The sequence below is a fragment of the Chiloscyllium plagiosum genome, chromosome 12 (assembly GCF_004010195.1).
Source record: "Chiloscyllium plagiosum isolate BGI_BamShark_2017 chromosome 12, ASM401019v2, whole genome shotgun sequence".
Classification (NCBI taxonomy): Eukaryota; Metazoa; Chordata; class Chondrichthyes; order Orectolobiformes; family Hemiscylliidae; genus Chiloscyllium; species Chiloscyllium plagiosum.
Genome location: NC_057721.1, coordinates 22,057,024 through 22,072,281, shown reverse-complemented (window position 1 = coordinate 22,072,281; position 15,258 = coordinate 22,057,024). Strand labels below are relative to the sequence as shown.

The 15,258-nt window shown below is 40.1% G+C and overlaps 1 protein-coding gene across 1 annotated transcript in view; it reads right to left on the bottom strand.

The window, feature by feature from the left end:
• Positions 1-15,258, bottom strand: part of LOC122555067 (cilia- and flagella-associated protein 47-like) — a 451,312-nt gene that overhangs the window by 421,442 nt on the left and 14,612 nt on the right. The window contains exons 4-6 of the mRNA XM_043700727.1: positions 9,585-9,726; positions 6,973-7,198; positions 3,872-4,041 (exon numbers count right to left, since the gene is read on the bottom strand). Of these exons, the coding sequence (XP_043556662.1) occupies positions 3,872-4,041; positions 6,973-7,198; positions 9,585-9,726 (538 nt within the window). The remainder of the gene's footprint in view (positions 1-3,871; positions 4,042-6,972; positions 7,199-9,584; positions 9,727-15,258) is intronic.

Here is a 15,258-nt window from a genome sequence, read left to right as displayed (position 1 = left end):
CCCCAAGTCCCTCCTCCCTACCTTTTATCTTAGCCTGCTGGACGAACTTTCCTCATTCCTGAAGAAGGGCTTATGCCCGAGACGTCGATTCTCCTGTTCCTGGATGCTGCCTGACCTGCTGCGCTTTTCCAGCAACACATTTTCAGCTCTGATCTCCAGCATCTGCAGACCTCACTTTCTCCTTTTGAAAGTTCTTGCCTAATACTGTCAAAATTGGCCTTTCTCCAATTTAGAACTTGAAATTTTAGATCCCATCCATTCTTTTCCATCACTATTTTAAAACTAATAGAATTATGGTCGCTGGCCCCAAAGAGCTCCCCCACTGACAACTCAGTCACCTGTCCTGCCTTATTTCCCAACAGTAGGTCAATTTTTGTACCTTCTCTAGTAGGTATATCCACATTCTGGATCAGACAAATTTCTCTCCATCTGAACCCTTAACACAATGGCAGCCCCAGTCTATATTTGGAAAGTTAAAATCCCCTACCATAACCACCCTATTATTCTTACAGATAGCTGAGATCTCCTTACAAGTTTGTCTCTCAATTTCCCTCTGACTATTAGGGGGTCTTATAATACAATCCCAGTAAGGTAATCATCCCTTTCTTATTTCTCCGTTCCACCCAAATAACTTCCCTGAATGTATTTCTGGGAATATCCTCCTTCAGCACAGCTGTAATGCTATCCCTTATCAAGAACGCCATTCCCCTCCTCTCTTGCCTGGCTTTCTATCCTTCCTGTAGCACTTGTATCCTGGAACATAAAGCTGCCAGTCCTGCCCATCCCTGAGCCATGTTTCTGTAATTGCTGTAATATGGTAAAAACAATGACTGCAGATGCTGGAAACCAGATTCTGGATTAGTGGTGCTGGAAGAGCACAGCAGTTCAGGCAACATCCAAGAAGCAGCGAAATCGACGTTTCGGAAGGGCTTTTGCCCAAAACGTCGATTTCACTGCTCCTTGGATGCTGCCTGAACTGTTGTGCTCTTCCAGCACCACTAATCCAGAAATTGCTGTAATATCCCAGTCCCATGTTCCTAACCATGCCCTGAGTTCATCTGCCTTCCTTGTTAGGCCCGTTGTATTGAAATAAATGTAGTTTATTCGTCCTACCTTGTCCCTGCTTGCCCTGACTGTTTGACTCACTTCTGTTCTCAACTGTACCAGTCTCAGATTGATCTCTTTCCTCAATATCTCCCTGGGTCCCACCCTTCCCCCCCGACATCTTACTAGTTTAAATCCTCCCAAGCAGCTCTCGCAAATCTCCCTGCCAGTATATTAGTCCCCTTCCAATTTAGGTGCAATCCATCCTTCTTGTACAGGTCACTTCTACCCCAAAAGAGATTCCAATTATCCAAAAATGTGAATCCTTCTCCCATACACCAGTTCCTCAGCCATGCATTCATCTGCTCTTTCCTCCTATTGCTGCCCTCACTAGCTCGTAACATTGGGAGTAATCCAGATATTACTACTCTCGAGGACCTCCTTTTTAAATTTCTGCCTAACTCTCTGTAATCTCCCTTCAGAATCTAAATCTTTTCCCTTCCTATGTCGTTGGTTCCAATGTGGACAATGATCTCTTGATGGCCCCTCTCCCCTGTGAGAACATTCTGCACCCTCTCTGAGACATCTTTGATCCTGGCACCAGGGAAGCAACACACCATTCTGATTTTTCACTGCTGGCCACAGAAACGTCTGTTTGTACCTCGGACTACAGAATCCCCTAACACAATTGACCTCTTGGAAGCCGACATACCCCTCATTGCATTAGAGCCAATCTCAATACCAGAAACTGGGCTGCTCGTGCTACATTCCCCTGAGAATCCATCACCCCCGACATTTTCCAAAACAGCATACCTGTTTTAAATGGGTATATCCACAAAATACTCCTGCACTAGCTGCCTACCACTCTTACCTTTCCTGGGATTAACCCATCTATGTGATTGTATCTGAGACTTTCCCGCCTTCCAATAACTGCCATCCATCACATACTGTTGCTGTTGCAAATTCCACATTGCTTCTTACTGTCTCTCCAACCGATCCATTCGATCTGATAAGATTCGCATCCAACAGCATTTATGGCAGAAATAATCCGCAGTGACCCTTAAACTCTCTTTAAACTCCCACATCTGACAAGAAGTACATATCATTGTACTAAAGGTCATTTTTGCTCCTTCACACTCTACAGACCCAGAAAATAACACCATCTTATTCCTCTACAAAACACTGCCACAGGTTAAATTAATAGTTATGGCTTATATTTTAAGTTTAATCAAGAGACATATCTCCAAAAACAAAAAATCAAGAAAGAACCTACTCTACTCACTATTGCAGTCTTTCTGTTGGACACACTTAAAACAATGATTAACTTATCTGATTCTGTGTTGTGAACTTCGCCCAAACAGGTTCCTCCAAGATTAGTTGTGAATTTCACTGTATGTTAATTTTCCCAGACACACTCCGATGTCCAGCGATACATGAATTCAAAACAGCAAAGGCAGTAACTGTGCAGGTTCTCTCTCTCTCTCCTGTACTGTCCTCAACAAGTGATTTATTTGTTCTTCTCCCTTTTAAAAACTGCTGTTGTTTTGACTTTTTTTTTCCAAAGTTCCAAAATGGTGCACAGATAGGTCTGGAGGTTTCTAATTCAATAGGGATTGCACTGTACTCGGTTGAATCCTTCTTTTACAGAGTGAAAAATGCAATTAGACATTATCGTGATCTCCATTGATAGGTTAAGGCTCAACAAAATAGTCTTCAAAACTTCAAAAAAAGGGTAATGTTTGAGTCGTGTTTTTCTTTTTAGAACAAGGCTCTGCAAGCCCAGGAGCCACAATTGGCTCCTGGAGGCCAACCGAACATCCCTCAGATCCAATTCTCACCTCTGTCCCCTATGGCACTGTGAACAGAGTGAATAAAAGAGATCCATACATGCAAAATAATTGTAAGGAAGGTCAGAGCAAGTTGGTAGTTTACAGTGGCCACCATCATAAGATCATTTTAACTTCCTGCTACTCTGCAGAGGGATCTTAGTTTTCAATAATGTTCCTTGACATTCCCACAAAAGACAAATCAGTATTTTACTGAGCTGCTGACTCCGAACCCCAAGCAGCATACACTTCTTGCTCTATCTTTCAAGTAAGGAGAATATCCATTTGGCAGTCCCTGGATCTGGTAACTGCTCATCCTGCCCAGAATGAGTGATTCCTTCAGTGCTGCTATTATGCTTCTACAAATGGTGAAATGAATAATGAAAACAGGGAGAAAAATATCGTGTTCTTATTGACGTACTATGAGCTAGAGCACAGAGGATCTCTTGATACATTTTATAACTTTAAAACCAAACAAGTTAATAAAACAAGAGAACATAATTTAGTGAAAACATAAATTCAAAACATCACTTTACTCAAAGGATGATAAACACGTAGATTAATTTATTGGGTAAAGTAATTAAATCAATAATATGAGGAGCTCAAGGTATTGTTGGTGACGTGGCTGGGTGAGTTAAAAGTCAAGGGGAGCAAGTTGACAGATTAAATGGTTATTTCTCCAACTATGTTATTATGTTTCTTAAAATTATAGTCAATAACAATCCAGCACTGTTTACATTGCCACAGAAGTGACTGACAGCATGGTGTATAGGTCTACTTCCACACAATTATATCAGGTCGCAGATAAAATATATTCGAGAGAGACAACAAGTAATTTGGAAATGACAGTTGGGATCATTCTGTGAGTGTATCTTTTAGCATTGGAATATAATTTGTGTTTTCTCATCTAGACAATACATTCACCTACTAAAATGATTGAATGTCAAAACATAAATACTGTAATACATTAATTTCAGTATCTTTAGTGCTATTTGACTTACTCAGTATCCTTCGGATTGAAGCACAAAGTAACAACGGTTTTGTTATATGGATGTAAAATCCCTTGGCAAGGTTGACATGTAATCAGACCAAATGTATAAGCAATTGGTGTTGGCTCATCTACCTTTCTGTTTGCCAAAACAGCATCTGAACTCAAGGATAAATCTGTACCCTAAATCAAAGACAATTCGTTTAAAAATAAAATTAAGGGAAGCCTGTTTTACCAATAGCACAACTTCTTGATATATTTAAAAGTGGTAATCTGCTGATTCTTTATATCAACACAGATGAAAAAAGGCTAATCATTAAATATAAACCATTTTTAATCAAGTTCCAATCCACCGCCTGTAAGTGATTGATTTTAAAAACTGAAAATGCTCTTTATAACAAACAGCTATTTACTGTATTAATCTGCTCAAACTAGTTATTTCTTAATAAGTAATATTTTTTAAAAAGGTGCCTGTTACTGCCTATGTATCTACAAAACAGTTTAATACCAACAGCCTCCTCCAAGGGGTATAAATTAGCAAAAACCCAGACTATTAGCTTTATGGGTGGCACGGTGACACAGTGGTTAGCACTGCTACCTCACAGCACCGGGGTCTCAGATTCAATTCCAGCCTCGGGTGACTGTCTGTGTGGAGTTTGCACATTCTCCCAGTGTCTGCGAGGGTTTCCTCCGGGTACTCCAGATCCCTCCCACAATCCAAAGATGTGCAGGTCAGGTGAATTGACCATGCTAAATTGTCCATAGGGTTTGGTGCATCAGTCAGAGGGAAATGGGTCTGGGTGGGTTACTCTTCGGAGGGTCGGTGTGGACTTGTTGGGCTAAAGGGCCTGTTTCCACACTGTAGGGAGTCTAATCTAAAAAAAATGGGAATATGGCCGGTTTGGTGAGCAGGGCAGTTTTCCAGCACCATGGATTGAATTTTCCCCAAATTCGGCTAAGTGTCAATTTTGGGGAAGTTCATGGGAGGTTTCCATCTATGAACCCTTGAGATATTTCTCACACACTTGCATGCTTCTCACTTCACCAAGTATGCACCCATCTTCACAGTGCTACTGTCATACAATGCTGCACTCAGACAGTGGCAAAATGCCCGCAAGTGAGGGAACCTTATGGCAATCACACCATGCATGTCATGCTGAAATTTCAGCTATGCACTGTTTCAAACTTTGCCAGCCTGGTCTGAAGTCGCCAAACAGTCAGGGAAGTGTCTATGGTTCAGAGCAAATTATAGCAGGGCTGCCAAAAGGTTAAGATCTTCTGCATTCTGTGTAGTTAAGTACCACTATTTTCTCTCTGCTACCTCACAGTCACTCTAACTCTTCGCTTGTACCTACCTCTACTAATGCCCATGGTCCACCATTCTTAACATGCATGCAGCATCTTCAGTGGACAGCGAAGAAGGTTACCTCAGTTTACAACAGGATCTTGACCAGATGGGCAATGGGCTGAGAAGTGGCAGATGGAGTTTAATTCAGATAAATGCAAGGTGCTGCATTTTGGGAAAGCAAATCTTAGCAGGACTTATACACTTAATGGTAAAGTCCTAGGGAGTGTTGCTGAACAAAGAGACCTTGGAGTGTAGGTTCATAGCTCCTTGAAAGTGGAGTCGCAGGTAGATAGGATAGTGAAGAAAGCGTTTGGTATGCTTTCCTTTATTGGTCAGAGTATTGAGTACAGGGGTTGGGAGGTCATGTTGCGGCTGTACAGGAAATTGGTTAGGCCATTGTTAGAATATTGTGTGCAGTTCTGGTCTCCTACCCACCAGAAAGATGTTGTGAAACTTGAAAGGGTTCAGAAAAGATTTACAAGAATGTTACCAGGGTTGGAGGATTGAGCTATAGGGAGAGGCTGAACAGGCTGGGGCTGTTTTCCCTGGAACGTCGAAGGCTGAGGGATGACCTCATAGAGGTTTACAAAATTATGAGGGGCCTGGATAGGGTAAATAGGCAAAGCCTTTTCCCTGGGGTCAGGGAGTCCAGAACTAGTGGGCATAGCTTTAGGGTGAGAGGGGAAACGTTTTCACACAAAGGGTGGTAGGTTGGAATGAGCTCCCAGAGGAAGTGGTGGAGGCTGGTACAATTGCAACATTTAAGAGGCATTTGGATTGGTATATGAATAAGAAGGGTTTGGAGGGATATGGGCTGGGTCCTGGCAGGCGGGACTAGATTGGGTTGGGATATCTGGTCGGCATGGACGGGTTGGACCGAAGAGTCTGTTTCCATGCTGTACATCTCTATGACTCTCACCTATCTTATTCACCTAAATGATTATGTTTTCCTATGTAACCTGACATCACTAAACACATCTGTTGAAATCATTCCACTCTACTTAATGAATCAAGACTTTATGGAGTAAAGAGCAAACTTTGAAGGAGAAAAAAAGTGTTTAACTTTCTAGAAAAACCATCATGGAGAAGCCGGCTCTTATTAAGCATAGAACTCACCAAAGTGGGTGATTTTTTTTTAAAAAAAGGCTTCAAAATACATAAGTCACACCAATGGCCATTCATTATGTGAACTATAATGTGGTGCTAGGTCTTTTTATAGATTCTGAGTCAAAAGTATTCACAGACAACAATGTACTTTTACGTCCTAATGGAGTTCCAGAAAGCTTCTTGTGTGCAGAGAAGCTGCCATCCTCTTTCATCCACCTGTTCATCCTCCCATCAAAACAGCCCATGCACCAAACTGAGAAAGAACCAAAATGAGAGTGATGACTCTGAGATCTAAGTCAAACATGAGTTGAAAAAGGTGGGAAGACACTGCTGGAAGGTAGCAAGTGTGACATGGCATGAATGAAACAGCCCAGTACACAGCCTTTCCTCAACTGGTGACTATTCATCACCAGATCCACAATTTTGCATAATTTCCCTAATGTACTTTTGAAAGAAGCTGCAAGTGTTGAAATTCTGTAACTACAATAAATCAAGATCATAACTGGTCAGAATTACTTAACATTGTTATGATCAAACAATGAATAAAACAAGATATAAACATTTTGCAGGAAAAAAATAATTGTTTGCAATCCATTTAAGAGTTGAGTATTATTTATTATAATAAGACATTACTCCAGTAACATTTTACAGGCTCTTACCACTTCAGATCCAAGAGCATTGTTTTCCATCACAGTCACCCAATCAATGGTTTCTGGACTGTTGTTGTACAAAACAACTTGATCCAGCTTTGATGTTCCATAATATGTACCACGAAACCGAACACAGTCAAGCTTCTGGCCAGAAAAATCAAGAACTTCCAGTAAGGAGGCAACTATATTTGCCTTAACTCTCAGAGTAGTATCTTCAGCACCTTCCAAGCGCACCCTGGTGGGAAAGAGAGCAAATGGAATGGAAGCACAGAACTATTAGAGTGAAAAATAATATTTTACTTGCCCATATTTCTACCTATTTCCACTGAAACTGCTCATCATCTGCTGGAGCCATGAAAAATGTTTGTAAATGCCCTATAAAATTTACAAGTGTTCAAATTCAGAATTTTGCTTGAACAAATTCCACCATACTTAAATTAATGTCGGCATAGTTTTGAAAAGTTGACATTAAGCAATATTTTCTCAATGGCTTTGTGACTCATCATAAAGCCACCTGTTATTTAAGGTCAAATTTTAATAACAAATCTTAGTATTACTGTTGTTATTGTCAGTGAAGCAATGCACTATAGTACAAATAATGTATTTATTTATTTATCAGTGCAAACATGCAGATACATATGTCATTTAAAATAATTTCAAGTCACTGTGTGGAAAAGATTTAAATGTAGTTGGAAGGAGTTTTAAAAGTAAAGGTGTTATTTCAGCAGAGCATGGTTAACAAGGTAATCAAGGCCAATGTGAGTATTAGGTGCTGGAAGCAAGCCTTCAGTCTTGTACTCATCCCCCTCCCTCCACAATTACGTTTGTTGAAATGAATATTATACACAATACTAACTATTACAATTAAAACAATGAATCTATAATTACAGATATATTGTACATGATAACAGGAGAATATTATTATCTAAATTGTACATTCTCATGGTTCTGCACTTTTCACAGGCTAGGTACGAGAAGAAATGCACATTACATGCCATATGGTTCTAGTAATACAATACTGTGTGTTCCTGGAATAGTTGCTGCTAAATTTAATCCTCAATTTACACAATCAATAATCATTATGATACAGTGGGCTAGATTTAACGGGGCTCTTTCACATTATTTGCTACCTTGCAGTTTTGAAACAGTCATGAAGATAACTAAATTTATAAAACTGTTGCATAGATAGCATGAGGAATATAATGTGAAGTCATGGGAAAGAGTGCAATGGATATCTATAAGCTGTTCAGCATATATTAATGTATAATGGTACATCATTGCTGAATTACCATTGCTTTTATGTAGTTTCAAAAATAGTTCATTTAGTTTTTTGCTGCATTCAAATTGTCTGCTCAAAAGTTCCTCGGAGGAAGATGATGTCTTATCAAAACTATTTTAGCAGATTAAGCCTACATGCATTAAAGTTTGGAAGAATGGTGAATGATCTTATTGAAATATATGAGATACTGAGGGCGCTTGCCAGGATAGATGTTGAGATGTTTCCTCGAATGGGAGAATCTTAAACTAGGGGTTGTAGTTACAGATTAAGGGTACACTCATTTAAATCCTTCCTGGGAAATTAAGAATGGATCCAGAGGAAGTTGGGGAATGGGTGTCAGGGTGGACAGTAGGGAGTGAGGCCTAGGTTGGGTGGTGCGGGGGGGGGGGGGGGGGAGATGTGGGTCTGTTGATAATGTCAAGAGGAGTGGTCGGATCCAGCAGCAGGGCAGGAGTGTGGTTAGGTCCTGGAGAACAGGGCATGGTGGTGGGATCATGGCATGGGTTGAGTGGAGCAGGGTACCTGGTTCCAAGGAAAGGATTTGGATCTGGAGGATCAAATTGCTGATCCCTGGAGGGAGTGGTTGAGGATGTGTGAGTCAAGTTGTGGGTCAGTCGAATCATAACTCATAATTTATTTTGAGGTTTTTCAAAGTCTAACTTTCCCTGAGTAACTATCTACTGGACTACAGCAGAATCCCATCTCTCTGATTTAAATGGATATTTTTGGAAGGTTCCAGGTGCAGGGGAACTGCCCAGTGGATCCTTCAATTTTGGGTTAAATTCCTTTGGAGTTTGCTAGGATGGGGTTTCTGCAGCATTCTCACATCCAAATCCCACCAATGCTTAAGAAAGATGGGAACACATCAGAAAAATCTAGGCAAAATAAAATCCAAAAGAACTGAAGATGCTGTGAATCAGAAACAAAACAGAAGTTGCTGGAAAAGCTCAGCAGGTCTGGCAGCATCTGTGAAGAGAAATCAGAATTAACATTTTGGGTCCAGTGACCCTTCCTCAGAAGATAAGATTTAAAGTACAATTTTTCCCTGAACACTGATGCTGGCTGCCTTAGGTGAAAATAATTTCCTTGGGGCCTGGAACACAGGGCTGAACCCTTTATTTGCATACATAAACAGTGGTGTTATATATGTCTTATGCACAATCTAAATTCTAATTCAGAAGTGAGTGACATAAGAATTTTCTTTCTTTTCTGATTGCTTTTTTTTTAATTCTGCAAATAATTGCACTTGGAATAATGTACTAGGGTGATGTTCAGAAGATTGACAATCATTAGCTCATGAACAAGTGTTAATTGCAAGATACCAGCTACAATGAAGACTTACAAAAGCATTTCATCAAGGACCATCGGCTGGACAGTACACAATTCAATTTTGACCAACTGCTGTGTGTTCGGCAAAACATCTGCACACTTGGGAGTAATAACCAAAAATGGTAGATTGTTTCTATCCACAATAAGAAACTGGCCTGTGGGAGAAAAGCAGACTGTGAGCTACATGTGCTTTGCTGCATCAAACTCATATAATATCTTAACCAAAGGACCAGGCAATACTGCTAACTCTCAAAGTGAAATTCAATCCTGCTTGGCAAAGAAATGGAAGTTTAAAAGAAGAATTAGACTGTATTATGCATGGTGAAACCAATGTGAAGAGATAATCATGACAACTGGAGAATAAAAGGATAACTGAAACGGGCAAAAAGTTTTAAGATATTTAAAAGGAATTATTCAGAGGCTAAGTGTTTTGATTTCAACACAAGTGGACACCAAGGAGGGGGAATAAAAAATTTATGGAATGACACTTCCGAGGTTATAAGAAGAGACATTGCAAAAGGGCACTAACCATAGGAGTGTCAATGAAGTACAAAAAGAAATAAAAGATCGTCATGCACAAAGACTGCAGATTTAGGCATCAGCTATTATACCCCAAATCTTGTCCAGGAATACAAGAGAGATGATAGAAAAATCTCACAGTTATGGGAACAATAAGCTCGCCTTTGATAAACTTGAGCTTTCTAGTAAAATGAAAAGCTGGGAGAAGAAAACAAACTGATTGATGTGGAAGACTGAGAATTTTAGTGACTGCTTTGGAAATGAAGCTATGGGAATATGAGGTTAAGAATGCCAATAAATGAGTGTGAGTACAAAGGACACTTATCTATCAAGTCCTCTTCTACTATCCCTAAACTCTCAACAAAATTCTCAATCGCATTCAGACCTATTCAAATTTGTACTTGTGCTGAACACAATCTAACAATTTACATAACCAGAATAATTCACGCATCAAACTACCTATGTCAAAAATATCTGAATTATCAGCTAACTTATGAACATTCAACTTTTTTAAAATTCACTCACAGGATGTGTGCGATGCTGTATGGCTCTATATCTATATCTGGCTAGTACTTATTGCTTGTCACTAGCTGCCCTTGAAAAGGTGGTGGTGAGCTGCCAACTGCTGCAGTCCATGTGCTATATTATGTTTGGGAGGGAATGCTGTTAGGGAGGGGATTTTGTTCCAGGAACACCAAAATAGTTCTTGTTAGGACAGTGAGTGGCTTGGAGGGGGACTTGCAGGTGGTGGTGTTTCCATGTGCTGCTGATGGCTCACAGCACTTCAATACCCGCCTCAGGCGACTGACTGTTTGGAGTTTGCACGTTCTCCCCGTGTCTGCGTGGGTTTCCTCCGGGTGCTCCGGTTTCCTCCCACAGTCCAAAGATGTGCAGGTCAGGTGAATTGGCCATGCTAAATTGCTCGTAGTGTGAGGTAAGGGGTAAATGTAGGGGTATGGGTGGGTTGCGCTTCGGCGGGGCGGTGTGGACTTGTTGGGCCGAAGGGCCTGTATCCACACTGTAAGTAATCTAATCTAATCTAATCACTTCATGAGTGCCCAGTCTTGAGTTACTAGACTTGTTTGAAGTCTAGCCCTTTCACAGAGATGGTGCTACGCAACACAATATAAGATATCAGCAATGAGAAGGTATGACTTCATCTATATTAAGACTGTGCAGTGATTACTCTTATCAATATCATCATGGAGAGATGCACCTGCAGCCGGCAGATTAGCAAGGATGAGGTCAAGTACGTCTTACCTTCTTGTTAGTTCCCTCAGCACTTGTCACAGACCCATTCAAGCAGTAATGTTCTTTAGAGGTCAACAAGCTCGATCAATATTCTAGCTGGCAAAGGATTCTTGGTGATAGATTTTGAAGTCCCCGACCGGGAGTACATTCTATGCCCTTGCCACCCTCAGTACTCTTTCCAAGCACTGTTCAGTATGGAGGAGCATTGACTGACCAACAAGGGAGGACGTGCATGGTAATCAAAAGGAGATTTCCCTGCTCATGTTTTGACCTGATGCTGTGAATTGTTTCAAATTCCCAGGGCAACTCCCTCCTGAAAGAAGAATACTGTTCTGCCATTTCTGCTCTGCCTGTTCTGCTGGTGGGGAAGGACATATCCAGGGACAGTAATGGTGGTTTATGGGATATTATCTGTAAGGTGTGATTCCATGATTGGTTGATGATTAGTGGGGCACTTTTGGAGTACTGAGTACAGTTCTGCTCAGCCTTATTGGAAGGATATTACTAAATTGGTGAATTTGCAGTATAGATTTACAAGGATGTTACTGGGACTGGAGGGTTTGAATTATAAGGAGGGGCTGGATAGGCTGGAATTTTTCACTGGAGTGTAGGAGGTTTAGGGGTGACCTTAAAGAAGTTTATAAAATTATGAGGGGTATGTAAGGTTAATAGCAAAGGTCTTTTCTCTAGGGTGAGTGAGTTGAATAGGAGGCATGTTTTTAATGTGAGAAGAGAGATTTATAAGGGATCTGAGGGGCAACATATTAATACAGAGGGTGGCTCATATGTGCAATTAACTTCCTGAGGAAGTGATGGAAGCCAACACAGTTACAACATTTAAAAGATACTTAGATAAGTACATGAATAGGTAAGGTTTGGAGGGATAAGGGCTAAAAGCATGCAGGTGGGACTAGTTTAGGATTATGTTTGGAATGGACTAGTTGAACCAAAGGGTTTGTTTCCATGCTGTATGACTCTAGGACTCTATGACAAATTTCATAAATAAAACTAATGTTTCCCTTACCTCAGCAGACTGTATATATTCTTTACTGGCACAGAGATCAAGATTAAATTAAGTGTTTAAATAATGACTGGAATTGGAGCAAGCTTGATGGGCTGAAGGGCCTGTTTCTGTGCTGTATTGAATTGTATTCGAGAATAGTTTATGTTGCTGCCAACCCAATCGCCAAAAGTAAAAAAAAACTGTGCATACCGGAAATTTTAAACAACACAAAATGCAGGAGAAACTCAGTGGGTCTAGCAGCATCTGTGGACAGAAATAAAGTCAATATTTTGAATCCAGTATGACTCTCCTTAAAACTCCAAAGTCAGGAATGAAGTCATCTGGTGTCTGTTTCTTTTCAAAGATGCTGCCAGACCTGTTGAGCCTCTCCAGCACTTATTGGGCTTGTTGTTAATTATATTGCTCAATTTCTGACTGTACATCATTAATTTCCTGAAAGACCTGCTTGGAATGTATGTTTCTATCAATTCACAAACAATTACTGGAACATAAAAGAGATTACTACCAGAGTGGAATCTGACCCTTGTACCAGTCACCTGAGATCTGTGTCTTGCATTCCCTATATGAACAAATCTGTTCTTTCAAGACTATTCAGTACAGGCAATGCAAACAAACTTGCATCAACCACACTGATTGCAACATAAATTTATCCCCCAATCTCTACTTTAAAATGTACTAAATATAAATATGAATTTATCTGATAATTTATCTCTTTATGAAGCACTACCATAGCAGAAAGAATTTTTAAGGTATTTGAATACACATGACTCAACAATAGAACATCAGGATTCAAATGACACAACCATCATTTTCTGATAGAGTTAGAACAATCAGATGACAAGCTGCCAGGGCACTGCATGACTTCACAGATTTTGTTTCATTCCAAAGCGCAAGTTCTAAACGTCTTGCCAAATATTAAGTCAGTTCGCAGCAAAAATATTATTCAAGTACAAGTTCTTAGTGACAGTAACCAAAATCCAAATTGGCAATCAAAATTCAAATATTCTGCAGAAGGATTTGAAAGTTTTTTGGGACAAATATCAAACAAACTTTTCAAATTCAAAGAAATCAAAGGTTAAGTTCTGTGGAAAATGGACAATTATCCAAATTGGGAAAATTCACAAGCTCCTTTTAAACATTGCTAAAAAGAGTTATGAAGTTGAAACACCTTGTGTTGCACTCACCAGGACTGAAACAGAAGTAAAATCCAATTTTATGAAGAAAATAACAACATAAAAAGAAATAAGAAGGCTAATTGGTTGGACTATGTTTGTCATGAAGATCCAGCTGTCATTTTTAGTAAACTTATTCAATTGAAACCAGGTAGGTCAACTTTGACTGGTTTGAGTATTGCCATAGAGATGCATCAGGGATTACCTTTCTCCATAGAAAAAGATGCCTTATGAGGACATATTTCATATGCCTACAGAGAATTGGGCCCTTGTGTGAAGTTATGTGGCTTCTAGAATGTGCAACTGAATCACACAGTGACATGACTGATAATTTACATCGATTTCTAGTGTAAGACTAAAGACAGTGGGACAATGTTGTCCATAAGCATAACCATTACTAATGCTGGAAACGTTCTGCTTTTTGTAAGCAGGAGCTGGTTGAGCATGGGAAGCAAGTTGTCTGTTTCAGATAGTCAAAGGGACAGTCATTGGTAGGTTTGACTTATAGATCTGTCATCACATTGGCTCTGAACCTCATACACCACATTACAGAATTGTTTGGCAGGCTTGACAGTAGTACCTGTTGAGAGAGAATGTCAGACATGTTTATTACAAAGTTAGTGGCGTGAGACAGCTGGCTCCACCTGTTGTTCAATTCCTTTTCGTTCAAGGGATGTGGGCATCACTAGCTAGTCCAGCATTTATTGACCATCCTCAACTGCCTGAGAGAAGGCAATGGTGGAGGTAAGTAGTCCATTCAGCCCACTGAGTCTGCTCCACCATGCAATGAGACTACAGCTTACCTCCACTTTACTGCCTTTTCCCCATAACCCTGAAATCTCTTACTGATTTAAATCTATCTCAGCCTTGAAAACACTTAATGACCCAAATCTATAGCCCTTTGTGAACAGATTCACAACCTTCTGAGAGAAAAGATTCCTCCTTATCTCTGTCTAAAGTGAAGCGATCCCTTCTTCTGAGATTATGCCCTCTGACCCAAGACTCTTCCCACAAGCAGGAAACAACCTCACTGCATTTTCCCTGTCAAGCCCTTCAGGATCTTGTGTGTTTCTACAGGCTTGCCTCTTATTCTTCTAAACACATGGAGTACAGTCACAACCTATTAATCCTCCCCAAGTAGGAAAATGCTTCCATACCCAACATCAATCTTGTGAATCTTCTATGGGCTGCCTCCAATGCCATTATAGCAGTTCTGAGATAAGGGGCCCAAAACTATTCACAGTATTTTAGGTGTGGTCTAACTCATACCTTGTATAATTTTAGTAAGACTTCCTTATCTTTAGACTAAATGCAATGTGTCTTTCCTTAGATAAGGAAGCCAAAACTATTTGCACTATACTAGATGAGATCTAACTAGTCCTTTGCACATTTTTAGCAAGACCTCTCTATTTTTACACTCTACTCCCTTTGTGGTAAAGGCAATGTTCCAATTGCCTTCTGCATTATCTCTGAACTTGGATAATAGCGTTTTTGATTCATCCACAAGGAACCTCCAATCCTGCTGTACTGAAACTTTTGGCAGTTTTATTCTCCATTTAAATAATATTTAGCTTGGCTAATCTTCCTGTCAATGTGCATCATCTCACATTTTACCACGTTATGTTCCATCTGCCAAGTCTATGCACACTCACTTCACCTGTTTATATCCCTCTGCAGACTCTTTCTGGCAGCCTCACCATGTGCCTTCCCATTTAATTTTG